The 24,029-nt window shown below is 39.5% G+C and overlaps 1 protein-coding gene across 1 annotated transcript in view; it reads left to right on the plus strand.

Moving 5' to 3' along the window:
* Positions 1-276: 276 nt before the first annotated feature.
* Positions 277-24,029, plus strand: part of ENTPD7 (ectonucleoside triphosphate diphosphohydrolase 7) — a 51,362-nt gene continuing 27,609 nt past the window's right edge. Inside the window, exons 1-5 of the mRNA XM_045438532.1 lie at positions 277-393; positions 651-753; positions 1,899-2,081; positions 20,188-20,393; positions 20,873-21,023. Of these exons, the coding sequence (XP_045294488.1) occupies positions 746-753; positions 1,899-2,081; positions 20,188-20,393; positions 20,873-21,023 (548 nt within the window). The 5' untranslated portion in view covers positions 277-393; positions 651-745. The remainder of the gene's footprint in view (positions 394-650; positions 754-1,898; positions 2,082-20,187; positions 20,394-20,872; positions 21,024-24,029) is intronic.

Here is a 24,029-nt window from a genome sequence, read left to right on the forward strand (position 1 = left end):
AACGCAGCTGGCGCAGAGGATCCACCCACCGCTCGACACAGCTCACCTGTGCGCCCAACGCCGGTCTATTGAGGCGGAGCTACGGCACGACGCCCTTCCGGATTGGACGCGCTCGAAATCCCGGGGCGGGGATTAGAGGCCGAACGCTCTTGGGGATTGGCCACTCTGGCGAAAGGACGTGGGGCTGGCGGAGCAAGTTCGCAGGCTGCTCCTGCTGGGTGGAGGGTGGGCTCTTCTCCGCGGTTCTCCTGTCAGTCATTGGCTCCCTGCGGTTTCCTTGGGGACGTGGCGCCGCCGCCCGCCCAAGGTTTTTTCCGGCTGGACTAAAGGCCTTGGGGAACCGCTTTGGACCGAGCGGAACGGTGCCAGGGGAGACTGCGGGACTCTCGACCCGTGAGTGCGAGCGCGGGAGGGCCGCGGGGCTGGGAGAGGCGGGGAGGGGGAGTGGGTCTTCCAACCCCCGCCACCTGGGGAGCGCCGGTTCCTCGAGAATGCCCGGCTCCCCGGGAGCCGGCTTAGAGTCAGCTGGGCCCCAGGAACAAGAGCGGACGCATCTGGAGTAGGTGGGTGGGCGCCTTGGCCTTCCCTCGGAAGTCTAGTCCTGTGGGCACTGCTGGAGGTAAGCCTGAAACCCAACGAACTCTTAACAGGCTGCAGACTTAGGAGATGCCTGAGACAAGGAGACCCATTTCTCAGGGCAAAAAGAAAAGGAGGTGACAGGCACTGAGACCACTGAAGGGATCCCATGGCTAGGTAAGGCTGCACATTTTCTCCTCAGCTAGGGGCTCAGTTGGGGGTGGCAGATAGGTTGAGGGGCCCTGGGAGGTTTTAACAAGTGAGGTTTGCCCTAGTGCTGCATCTGGACTTTGCAGCTTCCTCGGATGGATGGGGAGAAGATCAAAGTTACTTTTTTTTTTTTTTTTTTTTTTTTAGGCAAATGCTACCATAGTTTCTAGCCCATAACCCCAGGGTGGTAGACTGAGTGCTTGCTCAGCTCCGGAAAGTGCTAAAATGTAATGTTCTTTCAGATTTCCATTTGAGTGAGCCTGTGTGCTTTTTGAGGAGGTTAAACAAAGATTTTGTTTGTTTGTTTGTTTGTTTGAAAGTAGACCGAGGTCCTTTTGAATCAATATAGGAAGTGAGATTCATAGTTGAATATGTATATCCATATGGTGTGATACTCTGGAACTTCCAGAAAAGATTAGTGTGGATCTACATGTACCAAATGGAACAGTTGTCAAATAGAGTAAGTGGGGAAAGATGCAGAACAGTAGGTACGGTGTAAAACCAGAGGAATGAGATACACACATGCATATTGTCATATCTGATATATATTTATGCTCGTGTAAACATAGAATACCCCTGGAAATATACGTAGAGACAGGGTAGCAGTGCTTGCCTTTCAGTAGGAAATGCTAGGTTAAGGCAAAAGACTCATTTTTCACTATATATCCTTTTAAACTTGTTTCATGTGCATATATTACCTATTAAAATATTTTTTAATTAGTTGAATAAATATACAGATTATCCAGTTTTTTGACATCATTCTTGGTGGGAATGTTGTAGTTGCTCTGATTCTTCAATGTTGTGAGGTTGACCAGGGAGACTAGTGATCTTTTCATAAACATGAGAACTGTAATTCTTTGAATTATACCCAAAAGTGCAGACATTGGGAAAAGAGAAGATAAGGCTTTTCTGATTTATAGTAGAAGCACAATGAATCATATAGGTCCTTTTCTAAAATTTGAGACTAAAAGAACTTCTATAGACTGGTGGTGGCATACATTTTTGCCTTTATCAGGAAGGGCTTTAATACAGTTTAAAAGCCTTTTTTTTTTTTTTTTTTTTTTGGCACTCAGATGTAGAGACTTTTCTTACTAATGTTTGTCTCATTTCAGGATCAGTTTTTCCTACCTCTGCCCAGCCTCCTGGTACTTCACTGTGCCCACAGTGAACCCATTTCCCCGCCAGAGGGTGGCATTCCTAGGACTCTTCTTCATATCCTGCCTCCTTTTACTTATGTTAATCATGGACTTTCGACATTGGGGTGCTTCATTGCCACGAGATAGGCAATATGAAAGGTGAGTCAACCTTAGATCACTTTGATCAGACTTGGCATTGAAGTCATAAATATTTTGACATTTCACACAGGACTACCTTTGACCCTTTTGGGGGAATACTGCACTTTGATTAGTAAAATTGCATGCCACTTATTACATAAAGAAGATCTTAAGCTCCATTTTGGCAGGGTTCACTTTTGATTCAGGAATGCTGATGTTGCATTTTAACCATGAAAGGCGTCTTTCTATATTCTTGTTTTGGTGGACTGACTTAATGGATGCATAAATGTTTAGGACTGTTATGTATTCTTGATGAACTGACCCTTTATCATTATTAAATGACTCTTTTTATCCTTGATTATATTTTTTGGCCTGAAATCTACTAGTCTGGTACTAATATAATTACTTCAGCTTTCTTTTGAGTAGTGTTAGCATTATAGATGTTTTTCCATCCTTATAGTTTTAGCCTTTATTTCTTTATATTTTATATCTATCCAGTCTTTTTATAAATAACTGCTTTTTATCCAGTCTGAATGTCTGCCTTTTATTTGAAGTGTTTAGGCCATTTGCATTTCATGTGATTATTGATTATGCTTAGGTTTAAATCTGCCTTGCTGTTTGTTTTCTGCTTGTCACATCTTGCTCTTTGCTCTCCCTGTTTCTCTCCCTTCTTTTAAATTGAGTACATTTTATTTTATTTATTTATTTATTTATTTTTTAATATATGAAATTTATTGTCAAATTGGTTTCCATACAACACCCAGTGCTCATCCCAAAAGATGCCCTCCTCAATACCCATCACCCACCCTTCCCTCCCTCCCACCCCCCCATCAACCCTCAGTTTGTTCTCAGTTTTTAAGAGTTTCTTATGCTTTGGCTCTCTCCCATTTTAACCTCATTTTTTTTTCCTTCCCCTCCCCCATGGGTTTCTGTTAAGTTTCTCAAGATCCACATAAGAGTGAAAACATATGGTATCTGTCTTTCTCTGTATGGCTTATTTCACTTAGCATCACACTCTCCAGTTCCATCCACGTTGCTACAAAGGGCCACATTTCATTCTTTCTCATTGCCATGTAGTACTCCATTGTGTATATAAACCACAATTTCTTTATCCATTCATCAGTTGATGGACATTTAGGCTTTTTCCACAATTTGGCTATTGTTGAGAGTGCTGCTATAAACATTGGGGTACAAGTGCCCCTATGTATCAGCACTCCTGTATCCCTTGGGTAAATTCCTAGCAGTGCTACTGCTGGGTCATAGGGTAGGTCTATTTTCAATTTTTTGAGGAACCTCCACACTGTTTTCCAGAGTGGCCGCACCAGTTTGCATTCCCACCAACAGTGCAAGAGGGTTCCCGTTTCTCCACATCCTCTCCAGCATCTATAGTCTCCTGATTTGTTCATTTTGGCCACTCTGACTGGCGTGAGGTGATATCTGAGTGTGGTTTTGATTTGTATTTCCCTGATGAGGAGTGACGTTGAGCATCTTTTCATGTGCCTGTTGGCCATCTGGATGTCTTCTTTAGAGAAGTGTCTATTCATGTTTTCTGCCCATTTCTTCACTGGGTTATTTGTTTTTCGGGTGTGGATTTTGGTGAGCTCTTTATAGATTTTGGATACTAGCCCTTTGTCTGATATGTCATTTGCAAATATCTTTTCCTATTCCGTTGGTTGCCTTTTAGTTTTGTTGATTGTTTCCTTTGCTGTGCAGAAGATTTTTATCTTCATGAGGTCCCAATAGTTCATTTTTGCTTTTAATTCCCTTGCCTTTGGGGATGTGTCAAGTAAGAAATTGCTGCGGCTGAGGTCAGAGAGGTCTTTTCCTGCTTTCTCCTCTAGGGTTTTGATGGTTTCCTGTCTCACATTCAGGTCCTTTATCCATTTTGAGTTAATTTTTGTGAATGGTGTAAGAAAGTGGTCTAGTTTCATTCTTCTGCATGTTGCTGTCCAGTTCTCCCAGCACCATTTGTTAAAGAGACTGTCTTTTTTCCATTGGATATTCTTTCCTGCTTTGTCAAAGATGAGTTGGCCATACTTTTGTGGGTCTAGTTCTGGGGTTTCTATTCTATTCCATTGGTCTATGTGTCTGTTTTTGTGCCAATACCATGCTGTCTTGATGATTACAGCTTTGTAGTAGAGGTTAAAGTCTGGGATTGTGATGCCTCCTGCTTTGGTCTTCTTCTTCAATACTACTTCGGCTATTCGGGGCCTTTTGTGGTTCCATATGAATTTTAGGATCACTTGTTCTAGCTTCGAGAAGAATGCTGGTGCAATTTTGATTGGGATTGCATTGAAGGTGTAGATAGCTTTGGGTAGTATTGACATTTTAACAATATTTATTCTTCCAACCCATGAGCCCGGAATGTTTTTCCATTTCTTTATATCTTCTTCAATTTCCTTCATAAGCTTTCTATAGTTTTCAGCATACAGATCTTTTACATCTTTGGTTAGATTTATTCCTAGGTATTTTATGCTTCTAGGTGCAATTGTGAATGGGATCAGTTTCTTTATTTGTCTTTCTGTTGCTTCATTATTAGTGTATAAGAATGCAACTGATTTCTGTACATTGATTTTGTATCCTGAAACTTTGCTGAATTCATGTATCAGTTCTAGCAGACTTTTGGTGGAGTCTATCGGGTTCTCCATGTATATTATCATGCCATCTGCAAAAAATGAAAGCTTGGCTTCATCTTTGCCAATTTTGATGCCTTTGATTTCCTTTTGTTGTCTGATTGCTGATGCTAGCGCTTCCAACACTATGTTAAACAACAGTGGTGAGAGTGGACATCCCTGTCGTGTTCCTGATCTCAGGGGGAAAGCTCTCAGTTTTTCCCCATTGAGGATGATATTAGCTGTGGGCTTTTCATAAATGGCTTTTATGAGGTTTAAGTATGTTCCTTCTATCCCAACTTTCACGAGGGCTTTTATTAAGAAAGGATAAATTGAGTACATTTTATCTCTTGTTGGCTTAGTAGGTGTAACTCTGGGGATTTTGTTTTTATTTTTGTTTTTATTTTAGTGGTGGCTTTAGGGTTTATGGTTTATAATATACGTCATTAACTTACCATAGTCTATCTTCAAGTAATATATTTCCTCTTCCCGTGTACCTCTTTACCTTTTCCCCTAGGCCTTTGTGCTATTATTGTCATGCATCTTCCTTCTACATATGTTATGAACTCCACCATATATTGTTATTTTTTGCTTTAAACATTCAGTTGTCTTTTAAAGAGATTTCAAAAATAAGAAAAAAAAGGCTAGTATATTTACCATTTCTGGGCCTTTTCATTCTTCTGTGTAGTTCATATTTCTACCTGGTGGGATATTCATTTTGTCTAATAGATTTCCTTTAACAAGTCTGGTAGTATGAGTTTGTGGTTGGTGAATTCTTTCACCTTCTGTGACTAAAAAAGTCATTTTGCTTTCTCTTTAAAAATATTTGTTGGGGGGTGTCTGGGCGGCTCAGTTGGTTAAGTGTCTGACTTCAGCTCAGGTCATGATCTCACAGTTTGTGGGTTCAAGCCCTGCATCAGAATCTCTGCTGTCAGCATGGAGCCTGCTTTGGATCTGCTGTCTCCCTTGCTCTCTGCCCCTCTCCCATTTGTGCACTCATTCTCGGTCTCTCTCAAAATAAATAAATAAACTTAAAAGAAATTCATTGGGTATGGAACTCTAGGTTGATCTTTTTTTTTTCCTTTCATTACTTTAAAAACAATGTTACACTGTCTTCTGACTTACATTCTTTCTGAGGAGAAGTCTGCTATAATTTTTAAATCTTGTTCTGTGTACATCAAGTGACTTTCCTCAGGCTGCTTTTTAGATTTTATCACTGGTTTCAAACAATTTGACTGTAATGTACCTTAATGTAGTTTTCTTTATGGTTCTTTTGCTTATGATATGCTCATAATTGGATCTATGGATTTATGTTTTTTAATCAAAATCAGAAGAATTTTGACCATTATTTCTTCATTTTTTCCTTTCCTCTTCCACTTTTCCTTTGGTGTCTCCAATCGCATATATATTGAACCATGTGAAGCTTTTTCACAGCTCATTTATTTATTTTTTTTAGTCTTTTTTTCTCTCTGAGTTTCTTTCTGGATATTTTATATTGCTGTGCCTTCCAGTCCATTAGTATTTTCTTCTATCAAGTCTAACTTACTGTTAATTCCATCCAGTGAGATATGAATACCTTTATTTTTTTACAGAAAATACATCTGAATTATTTGATATACATATATATATATATATATATTTTTTTTTTTTCAAATTTTTTTTTTCAACGTTTTTATTTATTTTTGGGACAGAGAGAGACAGAGCATGAACGGGGGAGGGGCAGAGAGAGAGGGAGACACAGAATCGGAAACAGGCTCCAGGCTCTGAGCCATCAGCCCAGAGCCCGACGCGGGGCTCGAACTCACGGACCGCGAGATCGTGACCTGGCTGAAGTCGGAGGCTCAACCGACTGCGCCACCCAGGCGCCCCTATATATTTTTTTAATACTTATTTTTGGGAGAGCGCAGTGAGGGAGAGGCAGAGAAAGGGGAACAGAGGATCCAAAGTGGGCTCTGTGCTCACAGACTGACAGCAGTGAGTCCAATGTGGGGCTTGAACTCACAAACCGTGAGATAATGACTTGAGCTCAAGTTGGACGCCCAACTGACTGAGCCACCCAGGCCCCCCATTATTTGATATAGTTTTAATGCCTTACCAGTTGCATTGAAGATCTATATTCCTTTATAACAGTGATTCATTTTGCTATTTTTTTTGAGGTTAATTTCTGATTAGGCTACAAAATGAAATGATGACATGTTGTGTTCATCATCAACTTGATTTTCTCTGTATTCCTTCTCAGACAGTATCAGGAGACTTTGGATTATAAGTGACAGTCAAACTGACTTAAATGATAAGATAGTTTATTGGCTCACATGACTAGAAGTCCAGGTGTAAAGGACCATAATAAGTTCAACATTGGCTGTCAGGATGAGAATCTCTGTCTCTGTTTTCTACAGCATCCGTTTACTGAATTGTTGTGAAATAACAACCAGTAGCAACTAGGGCTACATGCATCCTCACTCATGTCCCACAGGAGAGAAACAGGCCTTCTGTGCTCTTGTATATGAATGAAGAGGACCCTTCCTGGAAACCTCCAGCAGCCCTTTCCTTCTATCTTTTCTGGTCAGAATTGAGACCTGTGATCACTCCCTTAATATTTCTATGTTGTTCTGTCCCCAGAATTTCTCATTTCCAATTCACTTTGGTCATTCATTCGTTCAGCAAGCATTTATTGAGCAGCTGCTATGTGCTGGGTGATAATAGGTACCAGGACATGGAGACGTTGGTACCTTTTCTCAAGATGTTTATGTTTTCAACCTTTCCTTCTCTAGTAGCACTATTCATTTATATTTATTTATATTTTTTGTTCTTTCTTTCTGAAGAGAAACATTTGTTTAGATGACTGTAGTTGTCAGCAATTGGCTTTAAGAAGCCTGTTAGCTTCAGAGAACTAAATCCATAATTTGAGGGTTTTAAATGCTTATTGAGATTTTCTTGACACACTTGAGCACAGTTTTCCACCGGAAGACAGTGAGGTATCATTATGGAATTCTGTGTAGGTTAACATGGCTACAATAAAAACTGTTAGAGAGTGAGTGGTGAGCTATATGGCTGGAGAGGTAGATCACGCTGGGCTTATTAAGTCATTTGAGGGGGTTTAGACATTTTCTTAAGGGCAGAGGGAAGGCTTTGAAAGGCTTTGAAGAGTGGTATGATTGGAATTGCTTTTTAAAGAAAACTTACTTTGGGGCACCTGGGTGGCTTAGTCTGTTAAGCATCCAGCTATTGATTTTGGCTCAGATCATGATCTCACAGTTAGTGAGTTCAAGCCCCATGTGGGTTTCATGCTGACAGTGTCAGAGCCTGCTTAGGATGTTCTCTGTCTCTCTCTCTCTCCCCCCTTCTCCCTCCCTCTCTCTCTGACCCTCCTCTGCTATACTGTCTCCAAATAAATAAATAAATAAATAAATAAAAATTTTTAAAAAATAAGGAAAGCTTACTTTGGTGGCATTGTGGGATAAACATGAAAGGAGGGAGATGGATAGGAATACTCAGTACAGAGATGATGGTCGCCTGAACTTGGATGGAAGCAACGACAACGGAGAGAAGTAAATGCATTTGAGGGATATGTGGGAGATAGAGTGATCTGATAGTTCCTGTCTATTATTATGCCCCAAGTAGCCAGATCTGATAAATACTTAGGTTGAATTAATAGCAACAGATTAACTGCAGAACTAAGGGACACACAGACTACGCCTGTCGTTACTTTACCAAAGTCCTAGTAACCCATAATGTTCTGGTTGAGCAACCAGCAGCTATATAGCCTAGAGCTCCTATTCTTTAATGAAAGGTTATATGCATATTGCCACAAATTACTATATATCATCACCTTTCACTCATGGCAGCCCCTTTTGGAATTTGGAAGCAAACATTCGTTGGGAGCTTGCTGTGTGCATGACACTGTTGTAGATGCTAAGGTACAAAGATGAATAAAACGTGGCTCCTGAACTCATCGGGTTCATAATCTAGTTAGGGAGGCATATGTGAAGGAATAATTATTTCCCAATGAGAGAATAGTTTATGTATAACTATGTAGAGTCAGGAACAAAGTTAAGAATCAGAAGTTAATCAGAAGAGGCCCTGAGTAACTAAAGTTGTTATCACTAAGTTCATGAAGTACAAGCTCATGTTCTTTACTGATAAGATAGGCTTTCCCATAGACTGTGTTTGCTTTTATTTTACACACTGTTTTAATTAGCTTGGTTTTCTCCTGTCTCAGAACACAGCAGATAAACAGCAAATTAGATGGTGGTAGTAGGAAGGGTTTGCTAGTCATTAGATGTGGGCACACTGATGACAATAGTCAATAATACCCTAACAAGTGAGGCAGGAGAAAGGAAATTTATTAAAAGTTGACTGAATAATTCAAAATTTCTGCAGACCATTTCTATAGTGTTAAGCAGTTCTACACATTTTATTAAAACTTCTCTATTACAAATATAATAATTGTGTTAAATCAGTGATTTTCAAACTTTGTGTATCCAAATCATTGGGGACCTTTAAAAAATGCGAATAATTGAACCCCTTCTAAAGGTGATTCTAATGTGCACCCTAAGTTAGGAACCATGCTGTAAGTTTCAGTTATGCTTACTTGGAGAGGAAGTGTTGAGGTGTAGGGGAAAGAGGATTAATTTTAGAGCTAAACAACCCATCGTTTAATAGTTGGGTGACCTTGTGCACATCTTGTATTCTGGAATCTCATTTTCTTTATGTGTAAAGTAGAGGTACAAATGCCTGCCTTATAGTTTTGTCATTTGGATTAAAAGAGAAAAGCATCTAGGACTACCTATTGCATCATGGGGGTTAGTCTTATTGTTTGAAATAAACTTGATTTTTCTGTTCACTAATTCCATCTTCTGCCTTCCAGATATACACTGAAGGTTATGGGCAGCATTATCTCCAATTAAAATTTTCCTCCCAGAATTTTTTTTTCTGGCTGCTGCTATTGATTAGGTACTGGTGAGCACAAGCTGATGATAAAATGATCAAGGAAATAATTAGGAATTGATGGAAACACTTTAGTTCAACAGCTTACAAAAATTTTAGGACACATGTTTATGGTTGTGATTTGTATATTACATGTAATACAAAGTCATATCTTTTCAACTTGTTCCAATTCACGTGATAAAATTAGGTCAGTAGTTTGTAATGGAAAAAAAAATATTTTAATTTGAATTTTTTTCAGCCATTGGTGGAGCTAGCATATCACCTCCAGGCAATATGACCCAGGATTTTAGAAGGCTGTATGAGGGTTTTCCCTCAGTAGTTTCAATTTTAAAGAGTTGTGGTATTTTTTGTTTGTTTATTATGAACATTTACTCAACATTGCTTCTGGAAGGAGAAAACAGGAAGTTTGCATCAGAACTAGAATTTAAGAAAAGATAAATTTAGAGAGTGATGGGGTGGGTGTCAGTAAGGGTAGAATCCAGAGCTGTTTTTGTTTTTAATAGACTCTATTTTTTAGAGCAGTTTTCAGTTCACAGCTAAACTAAGCGAAAGTACAGAGGTTTCCTAGATACACTCTACCCCTACATGCATAGCAAAGCTATTTTTAAGAATAATTTTTGTTAGATACATGTTTTAATCAACTGTTTGTCTGGCATGTGCCATATATTATAAGATGTGCTCTAACAACTTCATCAGACTTAATGCATATTTTACATTTATTTATTCATTGTTCATTTATTCAACAAAAATTATTGTTTACACTGTGGTATCCAATAGGGTAGCCACTTGCCACAATGGCTGTTTAAATTTAAATTAATTAAAAGACAATAAATTCAGTTCTTCACTTGCACTAGTCACATTTCAGGTGTGCACTGGCCACAGCTATCCTATGGTGGCTAGCGGGTATCCCATTGGAGAGATAGGGAATATTTCCATATCACAGAGTTCCACTGGAAAATTTTAGCCCTGGATGCTAGGTAAATTGTTAAAATTTATTAATAATTTTTAGTACAAGGGGCACTTTTAGCATGTATACATATATATAGTGCAAGACAAATGGTAAACTATCCTTATGTAAATGTTCTGTATCTACAATACATTTTTTCTTAACCTTAATGTTTAGTATGATTCACTTTTTTGTAGCCCCACTACTGTCTTCATTAGATGGGAAATATTTGTCTGGTTTACTGTTGTTCCAGAGAATGTCTTCGGTAGCAATTGAAAGATGGTGCCTTTATATTCCTTTGTCATCAGGGTATAACTATGAGTGAAAAGTTCTGCATCAGCAGTGGGTTCAGTACTGACTTTCCTTAGGAGTTTCAATTCTGTTTAAAGTAAGTTGAAAAGAGACATTGCTTTTGGTTAGGATAAAAATGATAAGCTTCAGGAATGCCTGGGTGGCTCAGTCAGTTAAGGTTCTGACTTCAGCTCAGGTCATGATCTTGCTGTCTGTGGGTTCGAGCCCCACGTTGGGCTCTGTGCTGATAGCTCGGAGCCTGGAACCTGCTTCAGATTCTGTGTCTCCCTCTTTCTCTGCCCCTCCCCGATTCATGCTCTATCTCTCTCCATCTCTCAAAAATGAATAAATGTTAAAAAAAATGATAAGCTTCAGGATATGCAGATGAAGTTCAGGCTTCTTATGTACAATAGAACCATTCAGAGACTTTTGCTGGTGAAATCGAAGGCATTTACTTGGCATTTATTGACATTTATTCTTTTATTCACTTGTCCTTTAACAGTGTTAATAGTGTTTATAAGCAGAGCTTTAAACTATAAATGCTCCTTAATGCTCTGGTGAATCTTGTTAGGAGATAAGCAATAACCTTACAAGATGCTTTCCTGGGTATGTATTACTATCATCAGTCGCGCACAGCTGCTTTCTCTATAATGTTATATTTGGTTCTGAGTCTTGAATGGGGTTGAAAGACTATGATGATATTCAGCAAAAAGCTGGTGGCTCCATGCTGATGGGAGCCATTTAATGGACTTTTGGTGCATTGCTGAGTTCTGTTTGAACTCTGGAAGTGGCATAATTAGTGTTGATTTTGTAAGCTAAGTAATGGTTTGGTCAGTTACTGCCCTAATGCTGTTAATGTTTTCAGGATAGTGGCAGTGAAAGCCACTGTCTTCAGTTTTATTTTGGGTGATGTATATGTGAGTAACTTTCCTTTCATTGACTCAGCAGTGATTAGAGGGAAATCAAGTTTCTCAAATAGAAAGGGTATATGCATGTATGTATGTAGGGGGGTAAATATGTGTGATAGTGAATCAGATCTCTCCTGGGAAACTAGATGTGAGGGATTCCAAAGATTTTGGAACTTTTCTTTTGGGCTTTAGGTCCTCTTTAGGAATTAACCTAGTGTAATATCAGCAAAGCAGGAGAGTCCAGCAATGCAAGTAATTGATAATGATGGCTAAGGCCGGGACTGCAAGTCACAAATGCAAGAAAGGACCATCGATCTATCTGTGTCAGGAGCCTAGACAGAGGAAGACCTTCGGTGTTTGCAAAGTGTAAGAAGCCTGATTAGATCAGAAGAGGTCAGAGTTCCAGAAAGATGTGATACTATTACTTCCAAGAGGGGAAAATTGTTTTTCAGTTACTCATTTGTATGCATGATGAGAAAAATGGAGACTTCCTGCTGGCTGCAACCATTGAGCAAAAATTCAAATGGGAAGTGTAGCAAAATTGCTGCCTGGTCCTTTCTTACTCCCTTATGTTCAAATGTCAGGTGACATTTTTCTGCCAATGTACACATGGAGACTTCTAAGAGAAGGGAAAGCAAAGTTGAGTTGCATGCAGATTAGAGTTGTAAAGTTGCTTATCTTGACAGGAACCCAGGAGGATGACAGGATGCTTTGGAAAGCCATTGAAAGTTTCTGAAAAGGAGACCAATTGATTTGGAGTATGTATAGCTAGACAGCTAATAAAGACATAGAGGAGTTGACAGACCTGCAGCTCCATACAGTGAGCTCTAGGACCAAACCAGTCAGTGTTGGTTGATACATGTCAGGGAAATGTGAGGAGCATTGTGACAGTTGGAGATACTGCAAATAAGGTGTCTGCTCTTGGGAAACTTAATAGGCTAAGTGCAGAGGTGGAACAAACAAATAGGAAAGAAGTCTTAGGAGTGCATACTGGAATATAAACAAACTGCTTAAAGGGAATAATGACATTCCACATTGTAAAACAGAAGGAGGAGGCCTTTTCAAATCATTGTGAATATCACAAGAGTCAGCACTGTTGAGTGGAGGCTTCTTTTTTTTTTTTTTTCCTGAGTGCCAGAGCTTGGATAACTTTTGTTTTTTGTGTTTTTTTAAATATGAAATTTATTGTCAAATTGGTTTCCATACAACACCCAGTGCTCATCCCAACAGGTACCCTCCTCAATGCCCATCACCCACCCTCTCTTCCCTCCCACCCCCCATCAACCCTCAGTTTATTCTCAGTTTTTAAGAGTCTCTTATGATTTGGCTCTCTCCCTCTCTAATTTTTTTTTCCTTCCCCTCCCCCCCATGGTCTTCTGTTAAGTTTCTCAGGATCCACATAAGAGTGAAAACATATGGTATCTGTCTTTCTCTGTATGACTTATTTCACTTAGCATAACACTCTCCAGTTCTATCCACATTGCTACAAAAGGCCACATTTCATTCTTTCTCATTGCCACGTAGTATTCCATTGTGTATATAAACCACAATTTCTTTATCCATTCATCAGTTGATGGACATTTAGGCTCTTTCCATAATTTGGCTATGTTGAAAGTGCTGCTATAAACATTGGGGTACAAGTGCCCCTATGCATCAGCACTCCTGTATCCCTTGGGTAAATTCCTAGCAGTGCTATTGCTGGGTCATAGGGTAGATCTATTTTTAATTTTTTGAGGAACCTCCACACTGTTTTCCAGAGTGGCTGCACCAGTTTGCATTCCCACCAACAGTGCAAGAGGGTTTCCATTTCTCCACATCCTCTCCAGCATCTGTAGTCTCCTGATTTATTCATTATAGCCACTCTGACTGCGTGAGGTGATATCTGAGTGTGGTTTTGATTTGTATTTCCCTGATGAGGAGTGACGTTGAGCATCTTTCATGTGCCTGTTGGCCATCTGGATGTCTTCTTTAGAGAAGTGTCTATTCATGTCATCTGCCCATTTCTTCACTGGATTATTTGTTTTTCAGGTGTGGAGTTTGGTGAGTTCTTTATAGATTTTGGATACTAGCCCTTTGTTTGATATGTCATTTGCAAATATCTTTCCCCATTCCGTTGGTTGCCTTTTAGTTTTGTTGATTGTTTCCTTTGCAGTGCAGAAGCTTTTTATCTTGATGAGATCCCAATAGTTCATTTTTGCTTTTAATTCCCTTGCCTTTGGAGATATGTCAAGTAAGAAATTGCTGCAGGTGAGGTCAGAGGTTTTTTTCCTGCTTTCTCCTCTAGGGTTTTGATGGTTTCCGGTCTCACATGCAGGTCCTGGGAAGTCATGTCAAAGAAGGGAAGGGGGAGGAATAGGTAGAGAAGCAGATGGGAAAAAGAAGGTCACATTACAGCAGTGGTTGTCAAAGTGTTTACTTGGGAGTTCCTGAAACCTTTTCAGGGAGTTTGTGAGGCCAAAATTAGGCCAAAGCTATTTTCATAATAATACTAAGATGTTATTTGCCCTTTTAAAAAAATTTTATTTATTGTTTAATTTACATCCAAGTTAGTTAGCATATAGTGCAACAATGATTTCAGGAGTAGATTCCTTAATGCCCCTTACCCATTTAGCCCATCCCCCCTCCCACAACCCCTCCAACAACCCTCTGTTTGTTCTCTATATTTAAGAGTCTCTTCTGTTTTGTCCCCCTCCCTGTTTTTATATTATTTTTGCTTCCCTTCCCTTATGTTCATCTGTTTTGTATCTTAAATTCCACGTATGAGTGAAGTCATATGATATTTGTCTTTCTCTGACTAGTTTCGCCTAGCATAATACCCTCCAGCTCCATCCATGTAGTTGCAAATGGCAAGATTTCATTCTTTTTGATTGCTGAGTAATATTCCATTTGTGTGTGTGTGTGTGTGTGTGTGTGTGTATACATATGTGTGTGTATGTGTGTGTATATATATATGTATATATATACACATATGTATATACACACACACATATGTATATATGTATATACATAAAAATAAAAGCAGAAGCTTTTTATTTTGATGAGGTCCCAATAGTTCATTTTTGCTTTTGTGTCGCTTGCTTCTGGAGACGTGTTGAGTAAGAAGTTGCTGGGGCCGAGGTCAAAGAGGTTTTTGCCTGCTTTCTCCTCTAGGATTTTGATGGCTTCCTGTCTTACGTTTAGGTCTTTCATCCACTTTGAGTTTATTTTTTGTGTATGGTGTAAGAAAGTGGTCCAGGATCATTCTTCTGCATGTTACTGTCCAGTTTTCCCAGCACCATTTGCTCAAGAGACTGTATTCTATTGGATATTCTTTGCTGCTTTGTCAAAGATTAATTGGCCGTATGTTTGTGGATCCATTTCTGGGTTCTCTATTCTGTCCCACTCATCTGAGGGTCTGTTTTTGTGCCAGTACCATACTGTCTTGATGATTACAGCTTTATAATACGTCTTGAAGTCCGGGAGTGTGACACCTCCAGCTTTGGTTTTCTTTTTCAGGATTGCTTTGGCTATTCGGGGTCTTTTCTGGTTCCATACAAATTTTAGGATGGTTTGTTCTAGCTCTGTGAAGAATGCTGGTGTTATTTTGATAGGGATTGCTTGCCCTTCTTTTAATTGGAAAAAAACACATAACATAAAATTTACCATTTTAACAACTTTTAAGTATACAGTTCAGTACTGTTAAGTGTATTCACATTGTTATTTGACCAATCTCCAGAACTTTTTCATCTTGCAAGTCTGAACTCTATACCCATTAAACAACAACTCCACTTTTTTCCCTCCCTGCGCCAACCCCTGGTAACCACTATTCTATTTTCTGTTTTGATGAATATGGCTGCTTCCCATCTCTCATGTAAGTGGAACTCACAATATTTGTCTTTTTGTGACTGGCTTGTTTTACTTAGCATGATATCCTCAAGGCTCACCCATATGTAGCATATGACAAAGCTTCCTTCTCTTTTAAGGCTGAAGAATATCCATTTTATGTATATAATGCATTTTGTTCATTTATTCATCTGTCCTTGGATACTTTATTTGCTTCTCCCTCTTGGCTAGTATGTTGCTATTTGCCCTTTTCACTGAGTTGACATATATACTAGTGATGCAAAGCAACAGGTAGGTGGAACTGCAGGTGCCTTGACACAAATCAAGATGGAGGCACCAAATTCTACTGTTAGTTATTGTAGTCGTCACTGTCACACAGTTGTAATGGGAAAAAATTCAGGTTCCATTTAAGAATATCTTTTTCATGGGACACCTGGGTGGCTCAGTCAGTTAGGCGTCTGACTTCAGCTCAGGTCATGATATTGAGGTTCTCGAGTCCGAGCCCTGCATCGGGCTTTGTGCTGACAGCTCGGAGACTGGAGCCTGCTTCAGATCCTGTGTCTCCCTCGCTCTCTGCCCCTCCCCCACTCATGCTCTGTCTCTGTCTCTCAAAAATAAATAATAAAAATGTTTAAAAAAAAAAGAATATCTTTTTCATATTCTGTGTGACAAAATTGGAAGTATGCACTTCTCTTGCACACTGAGTTGTCTTGAGGAAAAGCCCTTAGGCAATTGTTTGGGGTGTGAGTTAAACCTAGCTGCTTTTATCACGGAATATTATTCTTACTTGAAAGAATGCCAGAAAAACTTTGGTTTTCAGACATGGATATTTTGTAACGCTCTTCTTGAAAAATGAATGAAGTAAAATCCTGTCACTTTAAGGAAGCCAACTGTTAGTTTTTATTGCCAGTGATAACATCTGAGCTTTCAAGTGAAAATTAGCAGTTTGGAACATTTGTATCTGCCACCATGAGTCTGCTAGCTTCTTAATACTTAAAAGACTTTTTTTTTTTTTTTTAAATTTACATCCAAGTTAGTTAGCATATAGTGCAATAATGTATTCAGGAGTAGATTCCAGTGATTCATCCCCTGTGTATAACACCCAATGCTCATCCCAGCAAGTGCCTTCCTTAATGCCCCTAACCCTTTTAGCCCATCCCCCCACCGAAAAAGACTTTTCTTGATAATATTGGTAGTGATATTAATGTGTGTGTGTGTGTGTGTGTGTGTGTGTGTGTGTGTGTGTGTGTTTAATGTTGTAAAATGAAATGTGTCAATGTTAGGGAGATTTGCATAGCTCAGTGAACCAATATTTCCCAGTATAAGACGTTACAAAATTGTGCCGGGGTAAATGCACATTCAAAGCGCAAGATTCAAAGTGCAAGATAGACTAATGGTTAATGTTACGGAGTATAAAACATTCTTAGATAGGGTTTTAGATTTCACATTGCAGCTAACCTTTAAGAAACCCCACTTGTTGAACTTTAGTGTAGTATCAAAGAAGAATCTAAACGGGTTATTAAAATATTCCTTTTTCCAACAACATGTCTCTGTGAAGCTGGATTTTTTTTCATATACTTCAACCAAAACAACATACTGTAACAGATTGAATACAGAGGCAAGTATGAGAATCTAGCTGTGTTCTATTAATCTACACAGTAGAGAGATTTGCAAAACCATAAAACAATGTCACTCTTCTATTTTTTTGTTTTAAAAAAGTAGTTATTTTGGTGGCACCTGGGTGGCTCAGGCGGTTGGGCATCAGACTTTGGCTCAGGTCATGATCTCACAGTTTGTGGGTTCGAGCCCCGCGTTGGGCTCTGTGCTGACAGCTCAGAGCCTGGAGCCTGCTTCAGGTTCTGTGTCACCTCTCTCTCTGCCCCACCCCTGCTCATGCTTGCTCTCTCTGTCTCTCAAAAATAAACATTAAAAAATTTTTTTAAAAATTAAAAAGTTATTTTTATAAAGTATATTAATATGTAAAGAGTATTGTTTTATCTAAGTAAATATTAAAAATTTTCTGTTCTATTTTCTAACATGGTAAATATAAATAGATGTAACCCACATATACAAAACCTCTTTTGCATCCAATAAATTTTAAGAATACAAAAGGGGTCCTGAGCCTAGATGTTTGAGAACCAGTGTACTGGAGAAAAGTTATTCATTAAGCAGGAGGGAATGGGGTCTAAAATCTAGTCAGAAAAGTAGAGGGAAAGGTTTTGAGAGAGGGAAAGCAGAGAAAGATCTGTGAAGCATGTGAAGTAGAAAGATTGCTAGGGTAGGAAATGAAAAGTCACTTTGGGCTAGAGATGGCTTACCTTGTGTGAGGTCAGTATTTGCAAGAGTTCTGTAACTTGAACCCAGATATCTTCCCAGCTTTTTTGTGATAGAAGTGAGCTGTTATGAGTTGGTTTGTGGTGAAACAGTCTTTGGGAACATAAACTTGCTAGAGTGTAACAGATTTTTACCACCTGCTTCATTTCCCATAACTCCCTCTCATATTGGATCCAGAAAAAAGTTCTACCTGACCCTATCCTATGTAATCATTTACAGCAGACACTGGAGCTCAAATATATGATCCTCCCTTATTTTGTATTGCAGAGTAGGAAAGGTACTTAACTCTACTTTTTTATTTCAGAACTGATTCTATATGCTCATCCATTCATCAAGGTTTGCTTTTCCCTCCCCAAAGCGGGGAACTGTGTGGTCTGCATAGCAGTGTCAAATCACCAGTAAACATGGCCTAGATTATTGTGAGGGGTGGGACATGTGGCTAATTGTCTGATCAGAGGTAGATTTACCGAAGAGCTAGTGATACCTACACTTCAAGGCCCCTTACATGTGTAGGCCCCTTTTCGTATTTGTAATGTTGAATCTTTCTTAAAAACAACAACAACAACAACAACAACAAAAACAACAACTATCCAATGGTATTAGTTTCAGGCTTCACAAAACCTAGTTCTTTTTTTTTTTTTTTTAATTTTTTTTTAATGTTTATTTCTGAGACAGAGACAGCATGAGTGGGGGAGGGGCAGAGAGAGAGGGAGACACAGAATCAGAAGCAGGCTCCAGGCTCTGAGCTGTCAGCACAGAACCTGACACGGGGCTCGAACTCAAAAACCATGAGATCATGACCTGAGCTGAAGTCGGTTGCTCAACCGACTGAGCCACCCAGGTGCCCCCACAAAACCTAGTTCTGAGGGGTTCTGTGTAAGGGTCTAGGGGATCTAGGAATTAGCTCTAAATACAGTGTTGGATGAGTAGGGCAGATATAAGGAAGGGAGTTTAGTGGTGATACTTGAAAAAATACACAGCATCGCTTTCAAAGCATTTATTCAACTACTAGCTCAACCTATAGTAATACTTAATCAAATTTAAAAGAATTTACAGGACAACGTTTTAATCTGTTTACTGTGCAGTATGTATTCTCAGCACCAAGAAAGAGCTTTTTCCATATAATAAGTTAAAAGCCATTCTCACTGGGCTTCTCTTCAAAGAGAAGTTCAGCAGTGTTTGTACTTTTCAGACTCTCAGGTTCTAAGTGAACCTTAATGTTTATTAAAGCCTAAGACTCAGGAGCATTTTACTTACTCTTAGCCTTCTTTTCTTCTGGACTTTTCAGCTCTTTTCTCCAGAGAGTCTTCTCCTATTTGCTTTCCCAATTATTATCACATAACAGTAAAAGCAGTGGCAGTGGTACAGCGCTGTGCTAACCACTCAGCATACATTGTCTGTATGAGGGCAGAGACTTGGTATCCTTATTTTATAGATGAGAAAACAGTCTGAGAGAAGGTAGGTAACTTGTTGAAGGTCACACAGCATAAAGTGCCAGAGCTGAGAGACTCAAACCTTGGTGTTTTGATGGTAGCATCTTTACTTGTTTCATCTTCCTGCTGTCCACCACATAAATATCTTATAATGAGAATCTGAAAAAATTCCAACACAAAATTCTGATGTCCTAGGGCCTAGAAGCTATTTTTTTTTTAACAGTGTAATGTTTTATTTTTTTAGACTGGGTGTTGGGTACATTGTTTTATTGTTATTATTTATACATATTTTATAAGCATTCTTTTTATGACTGTAAAATACTTTAAAAGATATAGAAAAGAATAACTACTGTGTTTATGAAATACATTTTTTATTAATGCAGTTCTAGCAGTAAAAAGTACAAAGCAAAAAGCCCCATAAATATGGCCACCCAGAAACACATATTAAGTGATAATCATTCCAAAGTAGTGTTAATGTTTATGTACAGAAAGGATAGAGAGATAGAAGAGAAATTATTAGGATTGTTTTAGTTAACTAGTGTGTATAACAAACTGCCCCATATCTCGGTGGCTTATAACAATAAAAAATAGTTATTTGCTTAGACCTAGAAGCTCTTTAAAGATGGTAAAACATTTGGTATCCCAGCCAGTTTCAGAACTGCCCCCACTGCCATTTCAATGGCTCTCGGGAAGAAAACCAGGCATTATCTATGTACATCACTAATTATGGTCAGTGTCGTTTCATTCCTCAGGATGTGTGGTTCCATGTGGCTGGCACAGGTGGCCACTTCATGAAAACTCTTTAATCCCAGTTTCTCTTTTTGCCTGGCTCAGGTATTTGGCTCGAGTAGGGGAGCTTGAAGCAACCAACACTGAAGACCCAACTCTAAATTACGGACTTGTCGTGGATTGTGGCAGCAGTGGCTCCCGGATTTTTGTTTATTTCTGGCCAAGACATAATGGCAACCCTCATGATTTACTGGACATTAAGCAGATGAGAGACCGCAACAGCCAACCAGTGGTTAAAAAAATCAAGCCAGGTACTATTTGGCATGTATTTTGTTGTCAGTCTCTTTACCTGCTACAGGCATGAAAGAGGAGAGAGTGAAGAGGCAGAAAGAAAGCTATTCCCTTTTTTTTCTTGCGAGTCTGGATAATGGGAGAGATCTCATTCATTGCTGTTCCCGTCCTCTCAAATAAATAAGTGTTTAGGACCTTATGCAGAACTTTATGGAGTATCAGTCTTCTGAATCCATGTGATCTGCTTTTTAAAGTATTTTGGGGGCGCCTGGGTGGCGCAGTCGGTTAAGTGTCCGACTTCAGCCAGGTCACGATCTCGCGGTCCGTGAGTTCGAGCCCCGCGTCGGGCTCTGGGCTGATGGCTCAGAGCCTGGAGCCTGTTTCCGATTCTGTGTCTCCCTCTCTCTCTGCCCCTCCCCCGTTCATGCTCTGTCTCTCTCTGTCCCCAAAATAAATAAACGTTGAAAAAAAAAATTTAAAGTATTTTGTCTTACTTAAGGAATCTCTGCAATGGCCGACACTCCAGAACATGCCAGTGATTACCTTCGTCCTCTGCTGAGCTTTGCTGCTGCTCACGTGCCTGTGAAGAAGCACAAGGAGACCCCTCTTTACATCCTGTGCACAGCAGGCATGAGGCTTCTCCCTGAGAGGTGAGATAGGGGGTCTGAAGAACACAGGAGAATGCGTGGCATGAGAGTTGCCAGGCTGATTCCACATGTTATTCTTTGCAGTCCCCTGGTCTGAAGGTGGGCTGTGGGTGCACCATGCAGAGTTCACAGGTGGCACTGGAAGACTCCTGGCTCAAAATAGAGCAAAGCCACCCCTGCACGCAGTTATTTCAGTCTGTTCAGAGCTTCATGTCATTTGCTTCTTTGGGATCAATATCTATCTGTGATGGCTGTAATGATTCTTAGTTTTTACTGAGGGGCAGTGGTGATGGTGATAAATTTAGATCACTAGAAGGGGAGCACAGTTAACAGAAGGGTTGTAGGAGGTTGACCTGAGCAACTGGGTACCTGGGGGTCGGTAGGAAGGAATGCTGCTCTCTCCTTAACTGCCTGGTCATGGTGCTGCTTTACAAAGCTCAGTCTCCATTGTTTTAGAACAGTTTTTTTCAGCTTCATCCAGCCAAGTCTTTTCCACTTGACCTTGGCAATTTAGCCCAGTATCTTGCCACCCAATCCCTCTTTCTTCTTTGGAAGAAGAGGAGGAAGAGGCAGTGGCTGTACTTAGGTCAGACACATTCTTGTTTGTAATTTCTCCCCTTTGACACTTCCCTGGCCCTTTCACACTTATGGTCATGGGGTGGGAGTGAGCTCCCTTCACTTTAGAATTCATTCTTCTGGAATGTTCAAAGTCTCATAGGCAGCAGGTATTTTTTGTTAGCTTAGATATTTTTTTCTTGGTAAATAACAGTTCCCTTTTCCAGAAAGTTTTATTTTGTATTCTTGGCCAGCAACAAAAACCGTGGCTATGCAGGTAAGGCTTTGTGCTGCTTATGCCAGACGTGCAGGACAATGTAACATATGTCCACAGTTCTTTCAATGGGCTTCTTTCCTTCTCTTTAGATACACAATTAATGGTTTACTATCTTGTCTGCTGTTGAGAAGCAGATTATTTTATATAACCATTTGTTGAAATGAGAGACCTATTTTAACCCCTTGTTTTCCCATAAATCTTGGCCTTTAAAACATTTTTGTCAGTTGAGCGTCTGACTCTTGATTTTGGCTCAGGTCGTGATCTCATGGTTCTTGCAATTCAGCCCGTGTTGGGCTCTGTGCTGACAGCATGGATCCTGCTTGGGATTCTCTCTCTCCCTCTCTTTCTGTTCCTCCGCTGCTTGCACGCTCTCTCTAAATACATAAACTTAAGAACATTTTTTTGGTTTTGTTTTTGGGGTGGCTAGATGGTTCAGTCAGTTGAGTGTCTGACTTTTGATTTCAGCTCACGTCATGATCCTGGGGTCATGGGATTGGGCCCCGCATCAGGCTCTGTGCTCAGCGTGGGGCCTGCTTGAGATTTTCTCCCTCTGTCCTTCTCCCTCTCTCATGCGTGCTTTCTCTTAACAAAACAAAACAACATTTGTGTTTTTTAATTTTTAAAACCAAATTTTAAAATATTATAGCTGCAGTAAAGGAAAAATAAACAACAAACTTATATCCCTATTGCCCTATCGAAAGTGTTTCATTTTGTCATATTCCCTTCTCTCTGTACATCTCTCTGTAATTTCTACAAAGTTGTTAACCATACTACACACGTAAGTTAGAATTTTTGATTCTGACATAAGTAATAATCATATAGTTCAGAATTTAGAAACCCTGGGAAGAGTATAGGTGACACAGTGGGTGCCACATCACAGGCTTGTGAGTGGTCTGAGGTCAACACCAAGAAAGGGGGAGGAAGGCCACAGAAGTTGATGAGGGAGTCAAAAAGGCAGAGCTGACCAGGAGGGTGATGGTTTGGCCCCCTTTTGTGGGTCTGGAGCAAAAGAAAGGATTGCCTCATCTGATGTCACTCAACATTGACATTGTTTGTCAAAGAAGTTTCTATGCAGACAAAACCCACTGTGTAACTCCATTCCATTTGTCTAAGATGTTCACTGTCAGCATGGAGGCTCCAAATATTTGTATTTTTTTTTTATCTTAAGAATTTGTGAAGAGCTTGTCTTTTAATTCGTTTTCTGATCACCTCTTCTAAATAATGCCTATATCTATCCTGGGCTTATGAAATCATTGCTACCTCTTGAGGCAGCTGTAGTTGTTGACATAAATATAGCCATCACTGTAAGAACCTGTTTTGTATAATTAGTGCTCTACTACTAATATATTAGCATTTGTGAGCAATATTCAAAATGGGTTTAAATCACCTGGACTATATTTTGAAATGTGTTATCACTAGGTTTTATTTCTTTGTCCAAGGCCTAGACTAACAATTTGTTAGACTAACCTCTTTTTTGTTTTGTAATGAAAATGCCTTTAAAAAGAAATTACAAAGGTAGTACAAGGTGACATTTAAGGGGGAAAAAAACTTTTGTTCTGGAAAATTTCAAACATAAATAAAAATAGAACAGCATAATGAATCCTTATTTTCTCAGCCCCCAGCTTCAACAGTTATCAGCATTTTGCCACTGAAAGTTTTTTGTTTTTGTGGGTTTTTTTTTTTGTTTTGTTTTAAAGCTTATTTATTTATTTTGAGAGAGAAGTGCGAGTAGGGGAGGGGCAGAGAGAGAGAGAGAGAGAGAGAGAGAGAGAGAGAGAGAATTCCAAGCAGGCTCTGCACTGTGAGCGCACAGCCCGATGCATGGCTCCAACTCACTAAACATGAGATCATGACCTGATCATGAACCAAGAGTCAGATGCTTAACTGACTGAGCCACCCGGATGCCACTGAAAGTTTTTTTTGTTTTTTTTTTAAATAAAGAAACAATATTGAATTTTAGGAACAAAAGTTCTATTCTGTGCAGTACGTGAAAAAGTTTTTTGTTTATTGTTTAATATAAGTTGGGATCATATTGTATGTACTGTTTCATAACCTTTTAGAACTCAAAATATGTTGGACATCTTTTCATGTCAATACATATAGCGTATAAGTCGACCTCATTTCTTTTAATATCTGTCTAGTGTTACATTATATGGATATGACATAGATTATTTAAC

The sequence above is a fragment of the Leopardus geoffroyi genome, chromosome D2 (genome assembly GCF_018350155.1).
Source record: "Leopardus geoffroyi isolate Oge1 chromosome D2, O.geoffroyi_Oge1_pat1.0, whole genome shotgun sequence".
In the NCBI taxonomy this organism is placed as follows: domain Eukaryota; kingdom Metazoa; phylum Chordata; class Mammalia; order Carnivora; family Felidae; genus Leopardus; species Leopardus geoffroyi.